Source organism: Aethalodelphis obliquidens, unplaced genomic scaffold (assembly GCF_003676395.1).
Source record: "Aethalodelphis obliquidens isolate GAN/ISIS:26980383/991018 unplaced genomic scaffold, ASM367639v1 scaffold5, whole genome shotgun sequence".
Classification (NCBI taxonomy): Eukaryota; Metazoa; Chordata; class Mammalia; order Artiodactyla; family Delphinidae; genus Aethalodelphis; species Aethalodelphis obliquidens.
In genome coordinates this window covers 49,330,990-49,345,277 of record NW_020837949.1, presented here as the reverse complement: position 1 = coordinate 49,345,277, position 14,288 = coordinate 49,330,990, and the positions used below count along the sequence as shown (strand labels likewise).

At 38.0% G+C, this 14,288-nt stretch overlaps 1 protein-coding gene across 7 annotated transcripts; it reads right to left on the bottom strand.

The window, feature by feature from the left end:
- Window positions 1-3,723: 3,723 nt before the first annotated feature.
- Window positions 3,724-14,022, bottom strand: HNRNPA2B1 (heterogeneous nuclear ribonucleoprotein A2/B1). 7 transcript variants are annotated; one of them, XR_003431969.1, is made up of 13 exons: window positions 13,803-13,997; window positions 11,015-11,050; window positions 10,807-10,917; window positions 10,493-10,639; window positions 9,963-10,173; window positions 9,709-9,810; window positions 9,554-9,634; window positions 8,783-8,845; window positions 7,378-7,497; window positions 7,008-7,130; window positions 6,254-6,336; window positions 4,804-4,874; window positions 3,724-4,187 (listed from the first exon to the last, which is right to left on the bottom strand). XR_003431969.1 is itself a non-coding variant. In XM_027102352.1 (12 exons), the coding sequence occupies exons 1-11, from the start codon at window positions 13,806-13,808 to the stop codon at window positions 6,275-6,277; spliced, it is 1,062 nt and encodes a 353-aa protein (XP_026958153.1). In that variant the 5' UTR covers window positions 13,809-13,997; the 3' UTR covers window positions 3,724-4,187; window positions 6,254-6,274. The 7 variants fall into 7 exon arrangements, 5 of the variants coding, with proteins under 5 accessions (XP_026958153.1, XP_026958152.1, XP_026958154.1 ...); XR_003431968.1 differs by having other exon boundaries at window positions 3,798-4,187; window positions 4,741-4,874; XM_027102352.1 differs by lacking the exon at window positions 4,804-4,874.
- Between the last annotated feature and the right edge of the window lie 266 nt (window positions 14,023-14,288).

Below are 14,288 nucleotides of genomic sequence, written 5' to 3'. Positions count from 1 at the left end.
AAAAAAAACCCTAACTTGCTTAAATATGTAAAGATTTAATCAAGAATGTACAGGAGGCCCTACAAGAACTCAGACCACCACTAAGGGATGATAAGCACAGACTTTGTAAAGAAATGAAAATACTGAAGCAAAATGAAAGATATTCAGAGGCAAAAAGACAGCCATTTGATAAAAAGGACAATAGGAATGGCACTTGAAACCTCAAGAATTTTCTGAAGACAACTGCCCTGTCACGGTTTGAGAACATTAACATGAATAGTCTAATATCAAAATTAGAATCAAGGTTGTCAGATGTTTTCTGCGGTTATAACTGCCCCAAAACGTAAATGTCACAAGTCAAAGTTATTTTGGGTTACAGAAATGCAGGGTGTGGGTTTTTATAGTAAACCTTTATACTTTAAATTGGAGCTAGCAATTTGTTCCAAGCCCCACGTAGTAGCAAAATGCTTCTAGATGCAAGTGTCGCTCTTCTGACCAGTTTTGTGCAATAACCACTTTTTCAATGGTGACAGGCTGGCTTTTTGCAAGGGAGCCCACCTCAGATGTCTTAGCTTCTTAAATACAGAGCTTCAAGGCACATTCTTTCAAGTCTACATACAATGTAAAATGCCACAACCAATTATAAGTTTTGAAACTGCAGGTATCCCAATTTGCTCAATTTCAGTGCTTGCTCTTGTCAGGCTCAGCATTCTCCCCAATCCCTGAAAATATCCAGAACATCAAACGGGCAAAAAAGAGGCGCACAGCAGAGACAGCTGGGATTCAAAACATTCGCAGCAACTGAAAATTTGAGATCCATGAGGTATTTGGTGCACTAGTGACCAAAGGTCAACGAATGCAGCTTTCACCAGCCAGTTTCATCTCATTTGCCATAGTCTAGTTTCTGGACAGTCCCTTTGAACAAATACCAGACTGCTTTCCATCACTGATGTCAGCAGTGAAATTTTCACACCACTATTTTAGCCTAAGCTCCCTACTTACAGATTAAGATACACCAAGATTGAATATTCTGCTAGTTCAGTAGTCTTAAAAAAAAAAAGCCAGGTTTTATCAGTTGAAAGGAATAGGTGGAGTGTTGAGAAATTTTGATTCTCAAGCTTTTATAAACAGATCAAAATGTCAAGTTCTAATGGAAACCATATGCATTTTAATTTTACTGACTGTTGAACAGCTGTTAGCTATCTGACCCATTCCTTAAATAGTGAAATCACTCTTCAGCTAATCTGAACAAGACATGGATAAACAGTCAAGACTTACTTGAATTGAAAAACAGTTCCATCAATCAAGGTTAGGAGGATGATAAACTTAAGTTCCCAAGTGTCTCTAAGTATTTGTTTGGGGGTTTAAATACAGACTGTAGCCGCAAAAGGACCCACAGAACTAGGTAAGATCAGCAGTGTTTACACCTGTAAATCTGGTAGTCTGTATAACTGGCCTTCAGCCTCTTTGAAGCATGTTTTTTGCTAGGCATCATTTTCCCTCCTGATTTCAGTGGACTGGCCCAAACTTACATTTTTTGCTACTCCCAACATAAAAGCAGTCTTACCTTCCTTACCTATAGAAAATACTGTTATTCCTGAAATCATCCCTTTGTCATAGAATTACATCAGTTGAGAATTAAAAGTGAAATCTGGTTCCGACAGGCGCTCAGCATCTCATTTGTCCTTTTCCTATTAAAACCTTATTTACTTTCCGTAGCTAACAACAGGCCATGATGAAATCCTCACAGGGAAATAGAACTATTGCGTGTAATCTTCAAGCAACGTGTGCTCAATATGATTTGGATATCTGGGTTCCATTTCTAGGCTGGCTCCAGTTCAGCACTGACCTTTAGAATACAGGAGCAGTTAAGAAGTCAGCCCAGCTGCCAGAACAACAAAGCGAACAAAGTCATCCTATGGAGTACATATTAGTGCTTAAGAATTTAAATATTTTTCACTTAAATAGTTTAGTTGCAGTAATAGCAGAGCAGCATTAGAATCATTGGGTAGGGGGACTTCCCTGGTGGCGCAGTGGTTGAGAGTCCGCCTGCCGATGCAGGGGACACGGGTTCGTGCCCCGGTCCGGGAAGATCCCACATGCCGAGGAGCGGCTAGGCCCGTGAGCCATGGCCGCTGAGCCTGCGCGTCCGGAGCCTGTGCTCCGCAACGGGAGAGGCTGCAACAGTGAGAGGCCCGCGTACCGCCAAAAAAAAAAAAAATCATTGGGTATACCACCTGAAAATATTTGTTCCAAACTTTAGACTGATTTAAAATATAACTAAGCCACAATGTACACACACACTTTGGGTATACTGAGATTAGTAATGTTTTCTACCTTCTGCAAAGGCACCACATATCCACACGTTTGAACTAGTAATTGTCATTACTAAGGAACCAAGTACACGATTCTTTTAAAGCCTCCCTTAATTGCCTCAGTACTTTTAAATATTAAGAATCACTTCAGACCAACTTTAACATACTCATGCACTTAATCGCAATACTGAAAACCACACAGAAGATCCAATTTCAAAAGCTTTTACCAAAGAGGAAAACACTCCAGGTATGGGAGCCATCCCCCAAGATGGCTCCCAATATCGTGCTTTTTGGTTGTCATGTGAGTAAAACCCTCCCCTCCCACACTGTGATCACACGATAACTTACAAAAACACTGGTTGTATTTTGAAGATTCTTTTGTTGCTTCACTATGGGTAAAGGAAATAGCCAGTACCAACCTTCAGTCCTGTCAGCAGGCCATTTTGGATTCAAATATTCCAGCCCAAGTCATGTTTTCCCTGACTTACACACAACCCTAAGTTTCAGCTAGAAATCGCACAGCTAAGCTGTTTCCAAACTGCTGACCTACAAAAACAGTGAGGTGAAAATTTTAAGTTCTCTAAAATATTTCCTTTTAGAACAAAACCGTCCTTAAATCTCAATTTCTAAAAGAAAATTAGCAGCTCAACACACACAACATATACACACACAAAATACTCAACATTACCTATTGCATGTTTCAATAAACTATGTCATTTCGCCTCGTCAATACGTAATACAGATGTCTTCCCCTATTTGTGCTAGTGTTAAATGCTGGGTATTTTAGAGTTGTATTATACCAACTTGATTTATCTTCAGAAGTTAACTTCTTTGAAGAGCTAGACATTTTTAAGACATTAAGAATTATTTTTTCCTAGTAAATCCACAGCCAAATGTAAACAAATTTATAGCTGACAATGGATGCAAAGCCCATCTTCCGTTAGCCATCATTAGTTTGACTTACCTGTGAGATACCTCGTATCAAAACCAAAAGAGATAGTTAGAACAAGTCAACTTTACTTTGTCCCCTACTATTTTTCTGGTTTTTCATCATTTCAGGTGAACATCCAAGTAAGAAACTCACTGCTTGCTATTAAATTTTATCCACCACGTTTAACCCTTCAAGACAACCACCTGATACTAAGTGTATAACGAAACAGAGCTAATTCACATTTGAAAGAAACTAATGACAGATTTTGTCTCAGTGCCTTTTGCATAGCCACTTAAACTTGGTTGGACCACTTTAGCTGGTTAGAATCTGTAATGACTTTTAAAACACCACCAGCAATGTTAAACATACAAGGCAAAGCCAGAAATCTGTAGCATTATTCAAACGCTGAATATACAGTGTATAAAGAATGGCATTTTATTAGGGACAGCCAATAATGTCCACAGTGCTTTTCTCGTTTGTCTATCCATATTGAAAGGAAAATGGCAATATGCATTGCTTTGTGAAACTGCTTTAGAAATCTAGTGGATGGCAATCCTTTAGACAACTTAATGTTCATAGAACAAGATTCACATTTTATGTGTAAACATTACACCAAGTATTTGAATACAAAAGTATTTATTTTAATAAACTTTATATTTAAAATAGAATTTTAATCTGTCTACTCACAAAACCTAATTCAAAACACGATACATTTCTCTCTCTAGCTGAACTGATGTTACTCTGTTACAAACAATACTCAATTTGTAATTGTTTTATATTAAGAACCTGTACTAAATGAAGTCTGTTATTTTATCAGAAAACATTTCCCTTTAATCTTAAAGAGTGCTTTTTAAAATGAAGGCACCAACAAGAACTACTTTCAGATGGTACAGAATTTCTTATTTCTTGAAGATTCTGTGGTTGACCACTTCTTCATTAGTTACCTGCAGCAAGACACCTTCCTGCCAAAGGAAAAAAAAAGTATCTGAAGAAGTTTATCATGTTTGTCCAAAGAACCTAAATAATTTCAGTGGTGGTCTTAGGATCAAAGAAGACTCACAGGTGCATACAGTAGAATATGCCCTGATTATCACATTCCTGAAAAGGCAATAAAGCCAGGCAATCAATCTCTGATGACATCTAAGAAATGAAACTTCAGCAGCCAACCTACGTCTCTCCTATAGGTTAGGGATTGGGAAAGAATTACCACATTTAAACCTAAGTATTTAGAATTGGATATATACAAGATTTATAATGTAGACACTTTTATTCATAAATATAAATTATCTGAAAGTAGATTTAACCATCTTGCCCTACCTTCTCCTTAGCCTGATCCTGATAAGCATGTAAAGCTAGAACCGTATCAAAATAACAGAAGAACAAAACGTCTTTATTTTTAATAAAAAAAAATCCCTAGTTCACTCAAAACGCTTGATCCAAGAAATGTGAATACACAAGGGTGTAACGATGGGAAATTTCATGATTCATTCAACTTGCAGCCTAACTTTTACCTACCATTTCACTACCAACACCACTGAAGGAACCAAGAAAAGCTTTATTAATGATCACTTGGCTTGCCTCAGCTGTTGAAATGAAGCACTTTAGTCTTTGTGGCAGCAGAATATACGTGTCCATGGTTCATATCAATGCTAAAATTCCAGCAGGGAAAAAAATGATATGTTAAGCACCTGAATCTTCATAGAGGGGGAGGGGGATGGGAAAGAAGGAAAAAAAGGGGAAAAAAAACAACCAAAATAATTTAAGTAAATGACAGATTGGAAAACAGGGTTTATAAAATTATTCTCTTGAGTTTATAAATTGTTAAACTCAATTTATAGCTATGTTAAACTACATGAGAACCACTATACTGAAAGACCATTAAAGAGTATTAGTTTATCTTTTGGGGAGGAAAATTAAGAAAGGAAAAGTAAATGAGATCTTACCTAAAGAAGTTTAACTGAAGCTTAGAACTATTTTGCTCTACACCCTCAGCTTTCGTTGGCATCCTTATAAACTACTGTAGTTAAAGCTTTGTAGAAACAGCACAGTTTCTTAAGACTGGCTGAACTTAGTAGCCGTCAAGAGTTCTCTTGTACTAGACCTGTATCCCTGAAGAGTACCTCGCTGGGGTTATTTCCTTTCCTTGCATTGAAGAAGCAGCATCTAAAAGATCTAAAAAGGTGTTTCTCCTTGCAGAGATATCCCTTAAGTTATCTAGATAATTTAATCCTGATGAATTGCAGACAACACACTTGTATCTGACCAGCATTTATCTTACACAAATATAACAACAGCTTTGCAATGGACCTTAATTATACTACCCACTCCTTAACTTATTTAAAATAAAAAGTCTATAATTACACAATTTCCTTTAGAATTATTTTATTAAATCATAAATGTACAACAGCTTCTTAACTCTACACACGCACTTAAATTTTTTTTAAAGGAAAAACGTTATGTCTTATTACACCATGATCCTGGCTAATAGCTTTTCAAAACTTTGAGAAAAATCTTAAAAAAGGTTTCACATGTCACCTGAAACTTACAAATTTAACATTATCAAAGAAGGAATGCTTCTACACTCTTACAAAGACCACTAGAAAGAAACAACAATTAAAAAGCTAAGAAACTGTCTCAAAGGCATTTTTTTTTTTTTTTTTTTACAATCCTTCCTCCACAGTAAGGTAATGTTATTAAATAATCCAATCCATTCACAAAATGGCTCTCTGCATCTGCTCTGGTGTCTTCTGCCATATCACTGCATATTTATGCATGACTGAGATAAGAGTTTCCTTAACATTGTTATTTCGATAACCTGAAGCTGTTCTGTTACCTCTGGGCTCTCATCCTCTCCTATTTATACAGTGAAGCCTGTTTCAACAGAAGTAAAGAGTAAAAAAAAAATAGGTTATGAAATTATCCATCTAACCAGATTTTAAGGAAAGATAACATGATCCTAAAAAGCTTTTAACTCCTGGCAGCTAGGTCTCCCAAGACATTAATAACGTGAAACTTAAAAGCTACTTACCCATGGTAAATAGGAAGAAGCTCAATATCGGCTTCTCCCTCCATAACCCCCACTTCCTCCACTGCCTCCTGGACCATAGTTTCCTAGAATTATTAGAACAAGAGAAAGCAAACTTATTTTGATTTCCCAAGTTCTACAGTTGATTTTATTTTACAGCCATACACTCCCTAAAACATGCAGATCAGAGACCATACTTGTTTCTATTTAGCATCGTTAACTCAAGATTAAATTATCCAGATTCACAGATTTTTCAATTTTTTCCTTTAAACTTGAAAACATTTTACTACTGCTTCTCCTTTAGAGGGCTCTCTTCCATGATCATTTAAATGATTTTTTAAGAAAGTATACCCAGCATAAACATAAGGAATCTATTTCTGTCCCACTAACAACTCTCAACGATGATTTGAACGAAAAGTTCAGATTTACTAAATTAGCTTTCTAAGAGTCATACAAAATTTACACCACTTGCAATATGCTCAGCAATTTTATCTGGCTTTTTCTTAATCAGCCAAAGCCACTGAAAACATCTAATCCACTTCACTAACCCCAAAATATTTTATATCACTGAACATCCCACCACAACAATCCCCCCCCAGTGATGTTACATTTTTCTTTTCCCAAAAATTTACTCTCAATAACACTGTATTTGATGGGAAGTGTTACCCAAGCATAAATAAACTTGAAAGTTATCTTTCTTCAAAGTCATGGAACACTTAATATTTTCATCACAAATTTGAAAAATCTAATAAATTACCTCCACCATATGGTCCTCCCATGTTTCTGCTACCACCAAAGTTTCCACTCTTCATTGGACCGTAGTTAGAAGGTTGCTGGTTATAATTTCCAAAATCATTATAATTTCCACTTCCATAATTTCCTGTAAAAAATTTGGAAATTTCTGTACAATAAACCCCATAACACAACCAAATATTAAACCAGTGGTACATGCTAAGTACTTAAAATTCCCACAGAAACAAATCAGAATAAATGCAAAACACCTATCTACAATTCTACATTTTTTTAAAAAGACAACCATCAACAACAATGAAATGAAAAATCTCACGTGTTGAAAATCATTAATTCCAATCCAAATTCCCACATAAAGATGCAGGTGAATTTATTACCTCCTCCATAGTTGTCATAACCACCTCCGTAGCCCCCACCCTGGTTGCCATATCCAGGTCCTCCACCACCATATCCTCCTCTTCCTCCTCCATAACCAGGGCTACCTCCAAAATTGCCACCTATTATAAAATAAGCCTTTAAGTAATTACTTAATATTTTCAATGCCATTTGAACACCCACTTCCAGCTTTCCAAAACACGTATTTTTTAAGTAAGATATTCGTTCTACAAAATCTCTAAAATCCTCAAGGGCAGATTCTAATATCCATCCTTGGTAAACGGTTGGGGGTGGGGAGTGCCTACCCACTAACAACTGGATAAAACCTTTAGAAACAAATACCTGTAATGCCACAGGTCTCCCCTAAAACTAAAGACACATCATGGATTCTCTGGAAGGTATCCTGAAATCCTATTTATGTTTTGTGTAAGGTTGTAGGTGGGGTGGGGCAGACAAGATGTGTAGACTAATGGAACAAAGTAGAAGTACCACATCTTCCTGCTGGTCCAAAAGATTAAGTTCCCAACTCATGTTTCCTTGTGAATTACCATGTCTCTTAAATAAAATGCCCACCACCCTTCTCCTGAGTAGAAATGGGGGGGAGGACCAGAAATTAGCAAACTTGCACATGTAATTAAACTTAAACTGGTATTCTCAGATTGCTTGCAATAAGTACAAAAACTCATCTTTCTCAAACCAAATCAATATTTGGATTTCAAAGCAATATTGGAAATAGTGAGATTTATGTGACTCCTAAGTCATGCCTAATGAGATCAAAACCAGAAATAAGGCCTATTATTTAGATCAGTTTTAAATGTCTTGTTCCTTTCTATTAAGACATTTGTCAGCAAGTATCACTCTTTTCTGTACTTCAACAAAACATACCACTTGATAAATTTAACAGTGGCTCACCACCTTAGCTAGACACAGAAGCACACTTGTGTATGTTTTGGAAAAGTTCCTTCGGGGACTTTTGGAACATTATCCTCCTGGACTCATCTTGGTAAGAGCTAAGACAACACAGGGCTCTTATATACATTCCCCTTACATGTTGATCTTGCTCGTAACCACTTTTCTATACTTTTTCAGGAAAACAGTATACAAAATATCACATCTATCTCCAATTCTCTTGCTTGAAAAACAACAGGACAGCTTTAAACAGCATTTTTAAATTCTCATTTAATATCTACCCAATTGATTTTGCAAAAGTACAAACACCTACAAACCATATTTTTCCTTTTATAATTGACAACAAGTAAGATGCAAATCAGAATAAAAATCCAAATAACAGAACCATTATCACCTAATCCCTTACAAAAGGTAAAACATTAAGAAAAATTTCATGTATACACTCAAAAACGGACAACACAGTGTGATTAAACCTTAAGACGCGTAGAAGAAACTGACCTCCAGGTCCTCCTCCATACCCATTATAGCCATCCCCAAATCCACGACCACTTCCATATCCATCTGTTATGGGCAGGAAAAAGAAGATTATTTTCCTGTGGTTCATGCCACTCAATTCCTTACCCTCCCTTCCTCCACGTTATCTATTAGTATCTATGAATAAGAATTATTAGGAACCCATTCCCCTTAAGCTGTACACTGGTGTTACTGTATATTTTATGCTGTATTTTAGTGTTAAAAATACACTAAAGTATGTGATTCCATTTCATCATCAGGATAACTGCCTGATTTGGGGCTTGCACTTGGCAAACCTCCACTTAAGATATTCATTTATGAAAAGGAATGACAATGGACAGGGGCAGTACTTCTGTTGGCACCCCACTACTTTAATTCAGATTAACCTACATATAAAGCCCAAAGCAAAAAACAAAGACACAGACCTCTTCAAACCTACACATATAAGCCTCTGCAGTATTTCCACCGACTATTCAGGAATACCTCATAAATTTAAGATGGCTGCAGTACCTTAACTTTTCCAGAAACTGAAAACCATAAAGGATCTATGCAATTATTTGCCCTTGACTATAACTACAGGACTTTTAAAATGTTACCTCTTGCCTAGCCAAACCAGAATATCCCATCAGGACAGAACCTACATTAGACCTTAAGAATAACTTTTTAAAAATTAGGCTGGATTTCCTAGATTCTAATTAAAACTCACTCATAGTTTTCAAGCACATTCACCCTTCTAAACTTAGAAGACGGACTTACCAGATCCTCCTCTGAAGTTACTTCCTGGTCCTGGTCCAAAATTTCCACCACCACCGCGAGAATCTCCAAAACCAAAGTTGCCTACAATAAATACCCTGGTTAGTAACAAACACTTATACAAATAAATCTTAAGAAAAAAATGGAATTGAAGTTACCTCCTCTTCCACTTCTAGAACTTTGGACTTCCTGCATTTCTTGTCTAGATAAAGCCTTCCTTACTTCTGCATTATGACCATTGATAGTATGGTATTTCTGCACTGGAATGAAAAGTTCAGAGTCCATTAAGTCAGCATCCTATAATATTAGCCAAGTTACAAGTTAAACTTTACTTTAACAAAGTTTTAGGTGTTAACATACTCAAAACTTAAAATGTGAAAAAGCCACACCCCTAGCACTTATGGACACTTACACACAATCTTATCCACAGGATCATGGTCATCAAAAGTAACAAACCCAAAGCCTCTTTTCTTTCCAGACTGCCTATCGGTAATTATCTCAATGGTATCAATTTTTCCATATTCCTCAAAGTAATCTCTAAGATGATGTTCCTCAGTATCTTCTTTAATTCCACCTACAAACAGCTTCTTCACAGTTACATGAGCCCCTGGCTTTCCAGATTCCTGAAACAGAAAAAATCATCCTGACTGAAGAAACCACAAACATAAACGAAGTCACACTATCTGAGTAACACACATGGCTTCTACCCTATGACCAAATACTAAGGCAACTTATGAATAAGAACCTAATCTTTGAGATAACTTAAGTCTAGGAAATTAATTAAGTACAGAAACCCAACGAAGCTCTATTAAAGAAACAAAAACACCTTGAGCTAAATACAGATAACTTTGTTCTTTCAAAAGTCACTTTCTAATCTTGAGCAAGAACGAAATGGAATTTTCCTCAAAACTGTTTGAACAAACAAGTTATGTATTTGCTCACCTCTCTTGCAACAGCACGTTTTGGCTCAACCACTCTCCCATCAATTGAATGAGGTCTTGCAGCCATGGCAGCATCAACCTCAGCCATGGATGAAAAAGTTACAAAACCAAATCCTCTTGATCTTTTGCTTGCAGGATCCCTCATTACCTTTAAATCCAAAGGAGTGATGTTACCATTTAATCTCATCACTTACAGCATTTTAAAATAATAAATATGAATTTTAAAGTGATTTTCTCCATGATTCACTCATTTTAAACAGAGAAACCCAACACTTGAAGGACTACTATCCCTAAGCAATTCCACACTTAACGTACCACACAATCTGTAAGTTTTCCCCATTGCTCGTAGTAGTTCCTCAAACTTTCTTCTGTAGTTTCAAAGCTCAAGCCACCAATAAAGAGTTTACGGAATTGTTCCTTTTCTCTCTGCAAAGGAAAACATCATTTCAATTTTTATTTACATTTTCTCTTTGTATGCAGGAAATTAAATTCTTAAATATGAGGTGACCTGCTGGCAGAGTACCTTTTTCCTCTCCAAAGGAACAGTTTCTAAAGTTTTCTGGGGGGGGAAAAAAAAAACTTACATCAAATTTAAACCATATGTTAAACTGCATTAGTTGTGTTACACCAAAAAAATTGCCTCAGCTGAACTACACAAGTTTCAAAATCATTAACGCTTGATCTAAATTTACTTCACATTAAATTATTTTAAACAAATCTAGCATAACTTAGTTTAAAAAAAACTTTCTGAAGAAAAAGGAGCAAATCTACTCCCTGGTGACTGAAAAGTTAAGATTCTTATCAAAATCTGCATTCAATCCTATAACCCAGAACAGAGAACTTTTAAATATTCCGTTTAAATATAAATTTTTAAAATATAAAAACTGTTGCTTTTTTATAACCAAGAGTTGCCATTTATTTCAGGATTCAGTTATTTGAAAAGTGAGTTTCTCTTCGTTGCTCCCTCTGGTGGTGATTCTAATGCAACGCAATTTTCAAAAACCTAGTATTGTTCTCTCCCCATATACCAACTCTCCATTACAGAAAATTTTAAGCGTTCAATGTAGGTACCAAAATATCCGTAAAATTTACCTCTCTTCTGACCAAGGCAGAATAACTTTCATAATTAACAGTGTCTAAAACTTAATAAAGTTTTAACATAGCTAGTTTTTGACATGTAGACAACACAGAAACAATCTGAACCGTTACTGAGCTTAAAAGCTGAAACATAGTTAAGACACTGTGATCATCTCACTTTTCAAAACCATAAAAATATTTAAATGACCACTGTGACTATCCCGTAGCTACAAAGTACTACAATTTACACTTCACCATGTTGAACTTAGTGGTCTGGCAAATTACACAGCATAAACAACTTTCACATGTGAAAAGAAAAAGAGCCTGGGCTGAAAACTCAATCCTTACAAACCAGCAAGCAAATAAGTTGCATTAACAGCTCTGTATTTGGGGCTATGAGTTAAAGCAGGCTGGGTCATTGTTTTCAGTTGACTAGGTTAAAAAACTAAGAATATTCAGAAACGAAAGTTAGTCACAATGTCCGTGACCAACTGTTATCAAACAGCATTACAACTTTCAACCCATAGTTCTATGAAGTTCCTCTCTCCATGCGTGACATTCTCCCAACAGCTCAGAAAATACAGCGATAAGCAATTCAGTTTTTTCCCTATAGTTAACTTTTCAGGATTCTGAAAATTTTGAAAACAAATTATCAAACTAGCTCCTGAGACACTTAAAAAACAATTATAGAAGTTACTTAGCATACTGATATTTGGACTCTTAAGCAAATTTTATTTACTCCAAATATTGTCAGTTAATAGGCCTTTTAAAACCCAAATAAATTAAATAGATTAAAAAATACATCTACAACAACTTTTACAAATCACTAACAAAGGCAAAAACTCATTACTTACCTCATTTTCCAAACTTACCCGCTGTCCACTATCGATTACAAACAAAGTTATTTTATAAGCGTGCTTAGGGTCAAGGAAAATACCCAGGTAGACCCCCTTCGCTTGAGACCTTATGCTTATCAATGTAATCATCAACCATGATTGCAAACATAAACGAGAAAAGCAAGTGACAAAGTTCAAAAACATAGCGGCCCAGCCTAAAAGTTTTGTATATAGCAATACACGCATTGAAGGACTGAACCATGTTTTAACCAGAGTACAACTATAAAGTCATTTTTATTTCATTTTCATCATGATTTCTAACTTATCACTAATAAATACCTGTGGTCTTGCCCAGTAAAGATTAAATTTCCCAGTAAAAATAATATTTAAAATACAAATACTACGTTTCAAAGAGAATCCTTCAGGAAAATAAAGGATTCTGAACCAAATACCGCCCCCCACAGACCTCCTTCCCCCACGGCCTCCCACACAGTCGGTAGTAAGCTGATGGCTCTAAATCTGATTCTTCATTTCTTAAGTTTCCTACGATTCAACTGCCTTTTTAGTTACCGCAGACCCAGATAAAACCGTTACTCAAATAAACAAGGGCTGGAAAACAAAATGTGGTCTTCATACTACCGCTCGCCTTAAACCGGGCCCGACACCGTATACGTTTTACCTCCTAAGCCTTGCGAACCCGCCCTGGAGAACGCCGCCCCCTCCCCCCGCCCTTCGGTGCGGCTCCTGAACGCAATGGCGCCATTTCATCGAGGGGAAGGGAGCGAGCCTCTAATGAGGTGCGCAAGACTTTAAAGACCCGAGCTCACAAGACACTAGGAGTCCACCTCGAAACGGCATGAAAACAGTCCGAGAAAAAAAAAATAGTTAACCAGTTCTAGTCTTTGTTAAAAGAGTCAAACTAGTTGAACTTAGAGAGTTAAAAGGAAAACACTGCGAGGAAGGAGAGAAATGAAAATGGCGGCCGCCAAATCCGGTTCCCGGGAGGGGGGAGGGGAAGCTCCGCAGTCCCGCTCGCGAGGACCCGAGGCCCGCCGAAACGCTCAAGCGCGGAGACGCCGGGGCCCCCAAACCAGCGTGCTGTAAAAAGGGAGTAAGAATTCCTGCCTCCGCGCCCCATTTTCACTAAAGTGGGGCTGCGTCCGCCATGTGGAACCTCCCCATCCCCCACCCCCAGCAAAGGGAAATGGCGCCGGGAGACTGAGGGTGGGGAAAGCGCTGTACAATCAGGCCTCCACTAACGACCCCGCTTCAAAAACATCCTGAAACCAGCCCAATTTCGCTGCTGCTCTCCCACGGAGGCGGATGGCCGACTTCCAATGAGGCGCCAACGGCCTCGCCATGCCCTTTCCAACAACTCATTGATTTCAAACCCGTTACCTCCATCGCGGACTCAGTCGCTTCAGCCCGATTTCCCGCAGCCGAGCGAGATGAGAGAGATCTCCGCGGACGAACACGAACCGGACTCGTCCTGGCGCTGTAGTGAGAACTGCCGCTGGTCGAGAAACAACACCGCTAGGAGCACCTCCACTCTGGACCCGGCGCTGCTGCTACTGCCGCTAGAGCCGCTGCCGCCGCTTTTCTAGAACCTTCCCCCCGACTAACGCGTCCTCCCCTACGTCAGGCCGTTGCGTAAACGCCCTAACCGCCGCCAATGGCGGGAACGCTCTACGACCTCCTTGCGCCAACTACGTGCCCCTCCCCCTTGCGGCCAGTAGTGGTGCTTGACGTCAGTTGCGTAGAAGGGCTCTGTGAATTGTGGAAGGCTCGAGTTCTGCGTATTTGACTCTCGGAACTGGGTCCAGCCCCCGCCTTAGCGCAGGGCAGGTGAGAAACGGTCGCGCATTTTGAAATTAACGCTGTTGG

Coding starts and splice junctions, on each gene's coding strand:
- HNRNPA2B1 (XM_027102351.1), bottom strand. Junction 10,174..10,492: donor AACGTGCTGTTGCAAGAGAG/GTGAGCAAATAC, acceptor TTTCTGTTTCAG/GAATCTGGAAAGCCAGGGGC. Junction 6,337..7,007: donor GGGAGGACCATATGGTGGAG/GTAATTTATTAG, acceptor TAATAATTCTAG/GAAACTATGGTCCAGGAGGC.